Source organism: Phalaenopsis equestris, unplaced genomic scaffold (assembly GCF_001263595.1).
Source record: "Phalaenopsis equestris unplaced genomic scaffold, ASM126359v1 Scaffold001304, whole genome shotgun sequence".
In the NCBI taxonomy this organism is placed as follows: Eukaryota; Viridiplantae; Streptophyta; class Magnoliopsida; order Asparagales; family Orchidaceae; genus Phalaenopsis; species Phalaenopsis equestris.
This window is the reverse complement of record NW_018165743.1, coordinates 1,863-15,203: the sequence shown is the minus strand read 5'-3', so window position 1 is coordinate 15,203 and position 13,341 is coordinate 1,863. Positions and strand designations below refer to the sequence as shown.

The 13,341-nt window shown below is 32.8% G+C and overlaps 1 protein-coding gene across 1 annotated transcript in view; it reads left to right on the top strand.

Annotated features, from left to right (window-relative positions):
- Positions 1–6,916, top strand: part of LOC110033838 (mitochondrial inner membrane protease subunit 1-like) — a 50,323-nt gene extending 43,407 nt beyond the window's left edge. Inside the window, exons 3-5 of the mRNA XM_020737955.1 lie at positions 3,208–3,391; positions 6,286–6,392; positions 6,482–6,916. Coding sequence (XP_020593614.1) covers positions 3,208–3,391; positions 6,286–6,392; positions 6,482–6,563 — 373 coding nt within the window. The 3' untranslated portion in view covers positions 6,564–6,916. The remainder of the gene's footprint in view (positions 1–3,207; positions 3,392–6,285; positions 6,393–6,481) is intronic.
- The last annotated feature ends 6,425 nt before the right edge of the window (positions 6,917–13,341 follow it).

Below are 13,341 nucleotides of genomic sequence, written 5' to 3'. Positions count from 1 at the left end.
CTTCTGGAGTTATCCTATGGAAGACCTGCAAGTCTGAGGACATGAAATTTACTATTCGTAACAAATGAAAATTAACTACTAAATTATTGAATGATGGAGACGATAATAGTTAAAAACCCAGATCATACTCACTTGATGCCTTAGAGCTGTTAGGTTTGGAGGAGTCTGACGATGATTTCTTTCTTTTTTGAACAATATTTTTGGCAAAGACGTAATCTCCTTTTTCTCCATTTGAGAAACAATCTTCATACCTCCATGAACTCCTCTTTTGTCACTTTTATTGAGACAAACAACTATGAGCCCTTCTATAAAATTTATCAATATTAATGTAATTTTAGTAAGTATTTATTTTTCATCACTACTGCCCTCAGATTTAATTTGCCAATGACAGGAACATGATCAAGTGAAGTCATAAAACCTCAAAATGGTTTTGAGGATAATTTGTGGAATTAATTTCTAGGAGCATTTAGTGCTTCTGTAACTATGAAAGGACTCTCTTAGGTATTCTTTTAGCCATTCAAAGATATTAGATTGGTTTCTCTCAAATTTCCTTGTTTGCCCTTTATTCTCTTGAATTCCGCACATCCAATGTGTATGGATCCTAGCTTTATTATTGGTGGGAAGGGTTCAAGTTGCCATCAGCTAAAGTGGGACTGGCTTAGTGTGAAGACAAAGGCATTGTTAGCTGCAGTTCATAACAAAAGTCTTGCCACTCTTAACCTAGCAACAATTAAGGCCTAATCTTTAAACTTTCCAGTAGAGTAATGAAAGTCTTGTGTTAGCATCTTGGTGAATATGCACAAAATATAGGAGAAAAAGAAATTTTAACTAAGGGCAACCTCTATTATTAGCGACCATCTTGGCCTGTCATGCCTTATCAACATAGATTGCGATATGTTCTACTAATGCATAGAGAGATACACTAGGCTATCATCAAGTTCTTTAGATTCTTCCTCGGTATCAACTTCCTAGCTTCATGATTTCTAATAGCGCCCCTCTCCTTCTGTTCCTTTTTGGTCACTGCTACTAGATCTCTCGTAAAATTCAAACTCCCGTAGACCTCTCTTTCTCGTTGTGAACTTCCCCTAAATTGATGTAAGATAGCTGTGACAGTGGGATGCCATCCTTGAATTACTTTACCATCAACACCAGGTACCTTGAGTTCTTAAACATTAGCATGAATTTGGCTCTAATACCCCAAGCGGCTAACATGTTTTCTAACTTCAATGAGTTGCATTAAAGCTCAAAGGCCTTGGTGTCTGTGAGATCAGGTGATGTAAGGTGATTCATCCAGCCTCCGTGCTCATAAAATATTGCTAGGAAGTAATAAAACACAAGAAGTAGAAGAACAATGTTACCATCCATGATTTGGACCGGACAATTGCTGAAAGTTAATTACTTCCAAAAATTTATTTAGCATGATTTGGCACTTTCCAAATAATATTAGTGTGAGCTTAATGGGGAAATCATTAATTTCCAAGGTTATTTAAGATAAATAAGTGTATTTCGATAGGGAAGTGATCACATAAATCTTATGCAACAGGAAAGAAAAAAACCAAATGTTGAACGGATTGATTCCCTGTTCATAACCTATAGATGGAGTCGTCAACACTCCACTTTGAAGTTGGATTTTAGATATTAAATATTCTAACATTGTCATCTTCTTTTTCGAACAAATGTTTAAGTAATCACTGAATCATAATGTCAGATTCTTTCTGAGAAAACGCTATAAGGGAAAGTAAGTTAGCTTCAATTTTCGTTTTTGATGAAATGTCAATGTGCTTTTACATGTTTAATACGATCATTGGTGGATAGGATTATGAGCAATATTGATAGCAATCTTATTGTCACAATGTATATTTTATGTTATCATAGTGATGACAGGAAGATTTTAAAATGGCTTTTGCAAGATTAAAATGTTAACCCAATTAGCCAAATGATATTAGCTCACTTTCTACACTACTTTTGACTGCAATATTTTATTCCTTACTCCATGCCATTAAGTTATTCCAAACATTAGAACTAAATCCTGATGTTCATCTTCTGTCGACTGTGGAACTAATCTAATGAACACCAATCTATGCCCCAATTTCAGAAGATTCCCCTTTTTTTGAAGCACAGTTCCCTCACTGAACTTTCTTTTAGATACTATATGATTAGTGGTGCAGCATCAAGATGCATTTTATAAGGCGCATGCATGAATTGACTTACCATACTAATAGCAAAAGAAATATCAAGACTTGTGTGTGCAAAATGTATAAATATATAGATAAGTTAGTTGTGATAGTGCTTTGGTCACTCAGCTTTACATTATGATCATTATGGTTGTAATTAGTTTGTACCCAAGTCGCCTAGTTTTTTTCCAAAAGGTCAATAACATTTTCCTTGGTGATATTGTTATCCAGACTTATTTCTAGCCACTTCAATGTGAAGAAAGTGTCTCAAGGAGCTAAGATATTTGATTTCAAATTCATTAAAAATCTTTTTTCCTTAAAGAATTTATTTCAAGAATATTGTAACTAGTTAGGATGATGTCATCAAGATCATCAACATATAGAATTAGTTTTGTTGATTTGTCATCCTCACATTTATGGAGCGATCATGTGAACATTATGAATCGCTTGTAACCCTGTTGACAAATCACAGTAGCGAAATGTTCACAGCATTCTTTAACGATTATTTGAGATCCTAAATGGAGTTTTTCAATTTGCAAACCGGATTTGTTGGCATCCTCATATTTATAGAGTGATCGTGTGATCAATGTGAATTGCTTTTAGCGAATGTTCAAAGCATTCTCTTAACGGTTGTTTGAGACCCTGAATGGAGCTTTTCAATTTGTAAACCAGATTTGTTGTTCTAACACTCCTAAAGCTTGGAAGGAGTTCCTTGTGGACTTCTTCATTCAGGACTCCATTTGGAGAGAATTTTTTGACATCAAGTGGTTGTAGAGGCTATAATTCATTACTTGGTTATGAAGAGAAGTATTGGAATTAGGTTGAGTTTGGCAACAATAGCAAATGTCATGGCAATCTAATCCATAAGTGCAACCACCGCTAACTAAATATCAAAATGCGTTGAATGAAATCATTTTGAGACATACCTTTTGCAAATGATTAGTCTCAATTAGCATGCCATCTGTTATTGAGAATGTGTTTTTAATCTTCCTTAACTTAATTGCAAAAAAATAATCTGTTCTCTTTATTACAGGCAAGTCTTTATTGGAGATGTTGTTGTGATGAAAGATCCTGAGAAGCCCAATGACCGCATTGTCAGAAGATTGGCTGCTGTAGAAGGATATGAGATGGCTTCCAAAGATGAAAAGGATGATCCATTTATTTTAGAGAAAGATCAGTGTTGGGTTTTGTCGGATGATGAGTCTTTAAAGCCAAAGGTATCTCTTGTTATTTTTTAAGTTTAATTAACCTATTCTTGGTATGAAATTAGCTGTGATTCTTATATTACATATTGCATGATCATCGTGATTTGTCGGAGGGATCCAATCTGTTAAACCCTGGATTATTCAAATAAAATAAATCTATTATTTGTTTGTCTTGTTTTCCTTAACATTAACGCATTTCTTTAACTGACTATTGAAACAATAATTAAAATTTTCATGCTAGCCTGTTTTGTTTTTCTATCAAGCAGATCTTTTATATTATGACTGCCCATGTTTCACTCATTAGGATCTTAAAGTTGATCAATATATTATTGAAGTATTTGCACGTCCACTTGAATATTTTGCATCGTACTGGATGCTTGAAATAGGTTTAATTCAGTAGGCCTCTTGTTCAATTTCTGAAGTTACATATGAATTTGTGCAAATTTTGACTTTGCCTTCACAATATATGTATATAAAGTCGGAGTAATTTTTGCTTCTGTTGATTTATGCTTTTTTTAATAGCAATGGTTCAATACATAAAACTAAAAGATAAGGATTTAAAGCTGACCATATAACTTTTTATTAACTTCAATCACTGCTACTGCTTTTTTCTTCTTTTATTAAATCAAATTTTTAATTATGTCGCTACTTTCTAGTAAGACCATGAGCCTCTGTCCAGTCCACTTTGCATGGCACTTTAAAACTCTTATATTATATTATTTTGACCTTCCTCCTGCTTTCTTATTTTACTTGATCGTATAGAAAAGTGTTGTCGAGATGAGAATGCTTCGGGCCTATTGTGTGATAGAAAAGTACCACTTAGATTGAAAGGAAAATTTTATAAGATGCTGGTGAAACCTGCAATGTTCTATGGCGCTGAATGGACCTTTAAAAGCGAAGCATGAAACAAAGTTAAATGTTGTCGCGATGAGAATGATTAGGTGGATGAGTAGCTTTACACTTAGGGACAAAATGCAAAATGAAAGATATATTCGTCATAGGATTAGTGTAGCTCCAGTGACGAACAAAATTAGAGAAAGTCGTCTGAGATTGTTTGGTCACATTAAACGTCGACCATCTGATGATCCAATCAGAAGAGTAGATGTTTTAGATTCGACTTATATTAAGAAAACAGAGGTAGACCTAGGAAGACTTGGGCATATTGTATAAAAACTTATCTTAATTTATTAGAATTAAATGAAAATATGACACTAAATAGGACGCAATGGAGAAAAAAGATTCATGTAGCCGACCCCACTTAGTGGGATAAAGATTTTGTTGATGTTGTTGTTGTTGTATAGAAAAGCTGAAGTTGAGGCTTCGTGTAGATTATGATTTGTGTTTCAGATTGTAAATTGTAGTAGTGGTTGTGTGGGTTTCTCAGTGTCTTTGATTTTTCACCCCTAAAATCAGTTTCAGGAGTATTATGAAATGAGCATGGACGGTGCTACAGTGGGGGCACTAAGGCCCCTGCCCCACTGACCCAACCCAATATACTTAATATTTTTTTAATAAATTACCCTATTTTAGTTTTTCGGGGTGCATTTCTGTTCAAGCTCCTAGGTAACTCAAGCTTGAGTTTATTGAGCAGTTAGGTAAATAATAATTTATTAAAACTTAACAAATTAAAATAATTAAACTGTGTCTAGATTTTTTTTTTTTAAATGTTTTGAAGCCTTTTTGATAAATTTAAGAACCACTTCTCATGTCTACACCCCTGCACATTACTCCAAATGTTTAATCTAATATGCTGTGTTTTTTCATATAAACATTACTTTTCAGTTCTCTCTTTAGGAAGTGGGACTAAAAATATAAAAGGTAGAAAGCTTAAGCATATTGCATGAAATTTTTGTGGATTTATTTATTATTCTTTCTATGCATTTATAAATGTGCAAATTTGTGAACTCTAATGTTTCACTCAAAAGTGCATATTAATTATTTAAGCTAAAACGTTAAAATTTGGAATTAGTATTTTTAGTTTGTTTTTAATTAATTTATAATTTTTTTAATAATACAAATTAGTAAGTTAATTTTAAATTAAATTTTAAGCATATTTATTTAAATTAAAATATACTTTTTATTATAATTTATATTAAATTTTAAGTTAATATTGAGCTTTAGTCAAACAAATTAACTAGTTTATTTGCTAGATTCTTCGTTATTATTTGAGTATAAAATTTTAATAATTATATTAAATTTTTCTTAGTAGTAGTAGATGGATATTAATGAATATTATAACATTTATTTTTATTTTATTTAAAAAATTATATAAATCATTTTAATTTACAGATAATGCACAAATATTGAAGATAATTACTCAATGTTTACATATAATCAACATAAATATATGCATAGATTTTTACTCTTAATTACTCGGGATATTTTAATCTAATTTTTCTACTATATTTGATTAGTTTTCAATTTTTGCAAAATAAATAAATAAACTTATAATCATAAAATTTAATAATTTTATCAAGATTATGAAATAAATTAAAAAATCAAAATCTATATTTTATTTACGCAATCTTTTATGTTGGAATTATCAAAGTTATGTAAATTATTTTATCTTGAACTGATAAAAATGATAAAGCGTATTTTTAAAATTGATAGTTTGTGCCCCCACCAAAATAATTTTCTGGCTTTGCCCCTCAAAACAAGACTCGCTTTTAGGAAGCAGAATAACGAAGATACAGAGAGAGAAATTGCTTAATGATCTTATGTGATGGATAATGTTGACGTTTTAGATATATTAATCACAATCTCTTACAAATGATACTATTTTTTTAGGATGATACCTAAGTTATAAGCACTTTCTATCATTTTGACGAACTTCTGCTATTAGCCAAATGCATCTTTTATCCGTTCATCGTTCATCCGTTTATCCGTTTCTATTTCCCTGGACCCAGGAAGCAAGGGACAGCAGATTGTTCGGTCCAGTTCCAATGAGTGACATTATTGGACGGGTCATATATGCTATGAGATCAGCTGTTGATCACGGGCCAGTGCAGAATAGGTTTCCCCTTAAGTCTCTTATAATTTTTATATTAACAATAATTTTATGATACATATTTTCTCTGGTATATAATGTTTTGCATCTAACAGCCATCTTGCCATGGAAAAAGACTCTTCTGTGCTTTCTGTTGAATTGGACGTTGATGAGATGGCAAAGAATCTCAAAACATAGTGTCCAACGTCTCAGTTCTTAGCCACTTCTCAAAATCATTCTGTGACAGAGAATAATCCTAAGAAGGCCAATACCATGTTATTTACTCTCCGCACGAAAGATGGGTTGGGCAGGAAGACTGTCGAATTCTGGTTGGTTTAAAATATTAACCTGACACTCATTGCTGTAATTCTGACTTTGTTTTTGGGCTATACTGTCTGATTTGAAGGCAGGATAATGATTTCATAGTGTTTTGCAGTCTTATTTTTTCATGTCTTGTTCTTGTTTCGCTCATCACTGTCTGAACCATCTCGGTCTTATTATGTACTGTTTATATTAGTTCTTTGCTCGAGGCCATTTAGTTTTTTGCTCAAGTTATTTGTTATTAAGAAATTTGGGTTTTTGAATTTTCCTAGGTTTGACATAATGTTTAATTGACCATTGAGGACCGTTGCAGATTTTTTTTTTTCTTTCAGTTAGCTCTTAAGATTTTATGAATTTGTGCATGTGTGCCCGTATGTGGTTATGTTTGTGTGTGTGTGTGTGTCTATATATATATTCGGATTTTCTTTAAGCATATATTTTGTTTGTGCATTCTGTTAGCCATTTTTGCTTTTGTTATCATGCCTATTATTGTAAGCACCGAAATTTTCTCCTTTTTCTCATGCTATCATGCAATCTTTTCTTCTCCTTTCCTTATTTGCTCGCTATTTTATCAACTACCTGATTTTAGACTCGCGATTTCTTTATTTTTCTCTCTGAGTCGTTGTCGCCTTCCCGATTTGTTTGAACCACTACCTCGACGCTCTATAAGAGTGGGCTAAGGGCGGAACATCCTCCCAATCTCCCTTCCTCTCTCGATTTCACACAAAACCGTCAGCCTTGTGACTGAATGCCTGTGATACAATCATGGTTAGTTTGTTGAGAAGATAGTGGTGGGATCGTAGGTGTGCAGCAATCACTGAAACTTCATCCTTCTTTCGTCCGCTTTTACCTGAAACCATTGAGGAAGTTAACCCTTGTCTTGCTCTGCTTTCCTCACATTCTCCTTCACGTGCACATCTTCTCTAAATCCTGTAAAATCATCTTCCAGTGCCATTTGCTTAATCTTGGTTTTAAGGTAAAACATGGGAGAAATGAGATTTAAGAACCTGGAGGATTTGGTGTCATTTTTTAATGTTTATTAAGTTTTTAAGCGTTGCATATGCAAATTCCCCGATATGTGTATTCATAAAATATAATTTTTTTTTTCATATCGAGCACTACCACATAAGCTGAAACTTGCTTTAACTTAGTCAATGTTCTTTATGCACTTGGGAGAGAGTAAATATGCAAGTATGGTCTTATTTGTCACAATACAATATTTTAAACTTTAAACATTTGATTCATATACTGATTATAATCTCAGCGCAAGGGGAAATATATTTTAATTATATAAAAACTTTCCAAATTTTAACTAATCTTCTTAGATTAAGTTTTTATTTAATTTAGTTAATTTAATTTTATGGTAAATCAGTAAATTTAGAAAAACCAAACTTTTTAAAAATTTCAAATTAAGATCTGATAGTAATTGACTAGAATTAATTTAAGGAGATTCATACCTCGCTTCTTTGTGCGATCGATACTAGGGCGTTAAAAGAAAATTTTATATTACTTGAAACGATTTGTATGCTTGCGTAGTACCCATAGTGTGTAAACTATTTTCTAAGTTTTATAATATTTCAATTTTGCAAACTAGTCACTAAATATAAATTAGGTCAAGTTTTTGGTCATTTTTTGAAAGCTAAATTATTGCGTAATTGCGGGTCGGGTTAGTTAGATGCAGTTATATTTGCACTAATGATTTGGAGGCACTACCTATATGGTGTTCGTTGTAAACTCTAAACTGATTATACAAGCTTGAAGTATATTTTTACTCATAATAAGTTGAACTTGAAACAAAGGTGATTGCTCGAGTTGATTAAGGACTGGGATTTGGAGATTTAATACTACTCTGGTAAGGCAAATGTGGCTGCAGATGCTTTAATTAGAAAATCTTTGATGTTGCATGGTTGATCACTCAGGAGGAAGAGCTAGCATGAGAGATGGAATGACTTTAGCTCGAGATAATATTGACAAGAGCTACTCTCAACATGTTTCAACTTTCAATTCAGTCTACACTTGTGGACTGTGTTCAAGTAGCTCAAATGTTGGATGAAGTGTTACTACAACTTTGAGAGAAAACAAAGAATGGATCAAAGCTCGAATTTAATATCAATCAAGATGACCCTTTATGATTTCAAGATTGGTTGTGTATTTTAGATCAGGAAGGACATCGACATGAGATACTCCGTGAGGCATATTCTACTTTATATTCAGCTCATCCGTGGAACACTAAGATGTATCAGGATCTTAAGAAGCTATTTTGGCAGTCAGGTATAAAAATTATTGTAGCAGAGTTTGTAGCTAAGTGTTTGATCTATCTGATGGTCGAAGACCCGGTGGTCTATTGCACTTCCCATTTCAAAGTAAAATGGGAGGAGAATTCTGTGGATTTTGTTGTTGGCTTGCCAAGAACGAAGCAACGAAATGATGATATTTTAGTTGTGGTTGATAGATTAACTAAATTAGCTCATTTTCTACCAATCAAGAAGACTTATTTGGTAGTTAGCTAAGATCTACATAAATAACGTTGTCAACTATATAAAATTCTAACCAGCTATGTATCAGATCGAGATGGAAGATTTACCTTCAGGCTATGGAAGCTAGTGCAAGAAGCTATGGGAAAAAGATTAAAATTCAGTATTGTTTTTAATCCTCAAATGGATTGACAGTTGGAGCTCACCCTTCATAATTTAGAAGCTGAGAGCTTGCATTCTAGACTTTAGAGGTAGTTGTGAAGACTATATCTCATTGGTAGAGCTTGCTTATAATTATAGCGTTCGGGGCTAGTATCAGTATGAAACCATATGAAATACTTTATGGCGGAAAGTGTAGATCCCCCTTTTGTTGGTTTGAGGTGGGTGAGAGATGAATATTTGGACCTCAATTAGTGGATCAAGCCACTAAGAGGTTTGTCAAACTTGAGATCAACTACGTGTGGCCTAGGATTGACAAAAGAAGTACATCGACCCAAAAAATAGAGAGATTGAATTCAATGTTGAAGATCATGTTTTTCTTAAAGGTTTCACTTATGCCCAAAGTTACATGATTTAGCTAGTTTGGAAAGCTTCAGCCTTGTTTCATTGATCCTTTCGAGGTGATGGAGAAATTCAGTAGAGTTTCATATCGTTTGACTCTTCCTCCAAGACTTGCAGGAGTATACAATGTATTTCACTTTTTTTTTTACTTCGACATTATGTGCATGATGACTTATATTATCTGGTATGAGTCATTGATGATCTGAGGTGGCCCATGTTATGAAGAAATACCAAATCACATATCAGAACATGAAGTTCAGCAGCTTTGCCACCGATCTATTCCTTTAGTCAGAGTGCTTCAGAATATTCTTTCAGAATGAGATGCAACCTGGGAGATTGAAGAAAAGATGATCGTGAAGTACCCATAGCTTTTCCAGAATTGAAGTATGAATTTGGAGACCAAACTCTTTAAGGATAGCATGTCAGCACCAAAATTTTCTCCTTTTCCTCCTGCAATCAAGCGATCTTTATTTTCCTTTCCTTCTGTGCTCGCTACTGACATGCCTAAATTTTTTTGCTTTTGTTTCCACATTTAATGACTATTTTTAATGATATAACACTTTAATAAAAGGTATTTTTGATGTTTTTGGTTGTAGCTACACTAAATAGAGCAAGTAGAGCAATTGGAACGAAATTAGAGCAATTTGGAGTCAAAAGAAGCAAAAAGGCCAAAGTTGACCTGGCACCAAGGTGTCTGACAGTGACGCCTAAGCACCAAAATTTTGGTGCTTAGGCACCAAAAATGATTTTCTAGATGGTTCAATGAATATGGACGAATTTTGAAGGGGTGCATGAGGTGACTCTTGGTGATTATGAGAGCTCTATTTAAAGAGACTCCTGGAGAGTCCAAGGAGAGCCTTTTTGGAGGAATAATCTATTGGGAGGAAGAAATTATGAGAGAGAGAAGGACTTGAAAATTCTTTGAGGCTTGAAGGATTTCCTTGGTGGCTTGCTTAGATTTGAAGGAGAAGAGGAGAAGTGAGAGATATCTTCTTCACTACAATTCTAAGTGAGATTGGAGTGGAATTGTAAGGAGAGTGAGTCATTTATAAGTTATGTATTTTGTTTATTTTACTTAATCTTGTTTTGAAAACCTATATTTATTTATTAGTCCATATGTTGTTATGTCTTCTCCATAAGGTCTTAGTAGTTTCCTTTGTCTTTCTCCCTGGAATGAGGAATAGTTATGTGTAGGAATAAAGTTTAGTAAAAGTGCTTCTAATTTCATAAATTGTGATGATATAAATTTTATGCTTAATTTATTTATCGATCTGGCCAATTGATTTGTTAAAATCTGTTGTGAAACATAATGACTCGAAAGGGTTATGCTTTTCTCAACATAGTAAGGATCACATTTATTTTCAAGGATGAGAATCTAGTCTATGGAGTTAAGCACAAATAAATAGAGAAAAAAGTTTTGATGGGCATAATTTGGATATTTTGGAGTGACAAGCTAAAACTTCCAATTTGATTCAGATGTTTGGAATCTAAAACAAGATGTTAGCCTTCAGATAAAGGGTACGTGGAGCTCTAGAGTCACAACTAGCATCTTTCCAGCCTAACCATAGGTTTAGGGACTTGACTCTGGATTAGCCAATATTCTTTATGCACTCGAGAGAGTGTAAAGGATAGGTATGCTTCTATTTGACATAATACATTAATTATATTTTAAATTATTAGATTCACACACTGATTATAAACTCATTGTAAGGGGAAAGATGTTTTATACAATTTGAACTCTTTTATATATCGCTAGTTTGGAATTACTTAGTGGTAACTTTACATTTTAGTTTTTTAGATTGTCTTGCATTTGTATTTTGTATTTGCTTATCATACTTAGCATTCCTTTTAAATTCTGTAGGATTAGTTAATCCGCAAAAAGTTTTCACCATTTCCTAAATAAGTTAACTGCAGTTTAAAGAGGATTTTACTAAAGCCAACCTATAAGAGTTTTGCCTATCCCTATGAGATCGATACTTAGGACTCCATTAGAGTCCTATATTACTTGAAATGATATGTATACTTACATAGTACCCTTAAAGTGTGAACCATTCTGTCAACTTTACATAATAATTAATTTTGCGCACTAGCAACTTAATATAAATTGGGTCAAGCTTTTGACCATCTTTCAGGACTTAAATAATTATGTAATTGTGGGTCTGATCAAGTTTTTAGCGTTATTGCCGGGGATAGCAACGAAACCTTTTGAATTAAGAAAATTTTTATTTGAGCTGCAAATTTTTAATAGGAAAATTGTAGTAACGTTTATATATGTGCTTTTGTGTGTGTATTTTAAAAATAAAATAAATAAATAAATATATATATATATATACATAATTATTTTTTTAATTCATGTGTTTTGCTTGTTTTTGTTATTTTTCTTTAATAGTGCATGTGTATTACGATATTTGAAGGAATTTAGAAAATCAAATTGATGAGAATGTACAAAAACTTTTAAGAGATTAAGTTAACTCTACGGTAGATGAAATTCATCGTATTACACAAACTCCTATCGTAGAAGCCAACACATTTGAATTAAAAACTGCTCATTCAGATTTTATAGAATAACCAATTTAGGGGAACTCCATCTGAAGAGCCTAACTTACATCTTGCAAGTTTTTTAGAATTTTGTGCCACATTTCAGTATAATATTGTCTTTAACGATGTTGTTAAACTTAGGCATTTTCCTTTTTTCTTAACAAATAAAGCTAAAATGTGATTGAACTCATTAGGACCTGGATCTATTAGAACTTGGAGTGACCGAACACAGAAATTCTTGGCTAAGTATTTTCCACCTTCAAAGACTGTTAAGCTAATAACTGATATTATATTTTTTGTCAGATTGAACAGAAATCAATATACGAGGATTGGGAATGCTTTAAAGAACTTCTTAAGAAGTGTCCACATCATTCTTTGTCTGATTGGTTAATAATTCAAACATTTTATAATGGGTTAGTAGGACCTCTTAGATCTAATATTGATGCACTGCTGGTGGTTCATTAATGTTAAAATCTTTTGATGAAGCATATTCTTTAATTGAAGAAATGACTACTAATAGTTTTTCAATGGCCTTCTGAAAGGGAAAACCCTAAGAGAATAAGCAGTGTCATGATTCTGATGCTATTTCTATGTTAGCATCTCAAGTAGCTGCAATATTAAGAAGGATATATCAAATTGGAATGAATTTATCTCATCCACCTCTTGTGATTGAAGAAAATTCCTTAGGACATGGTTAATTCTAACTTCCTACATTTGAGACTTAAATGCAATTAACAATAAACTTAATAACCTCTGTTCTAACTATTACAACTTAGGTTGAAAAAACCACCCTAACTTAAACTGGAATAATAATTCTGGTGGTGCTAACCAACAATGGGGGAACAATCAAGCGAACTCATTAGGAAACTGGAACAACCAAGGTAGTACTAATTATAGACCGACTTATCCTCTAGGATTTAACAATAACCAACAATTTAAGGAGAAGAAGTTGTCTATAAAAGAAGTGGTGTTACATATGTGTAATCAATTACAAATTCAAGGATACAATTAAAAATATTGAAAATCAACTGGGATAAATCGCTAACGTATTTAGCAATAGGCCTTAGGGAACTCTTCTTATT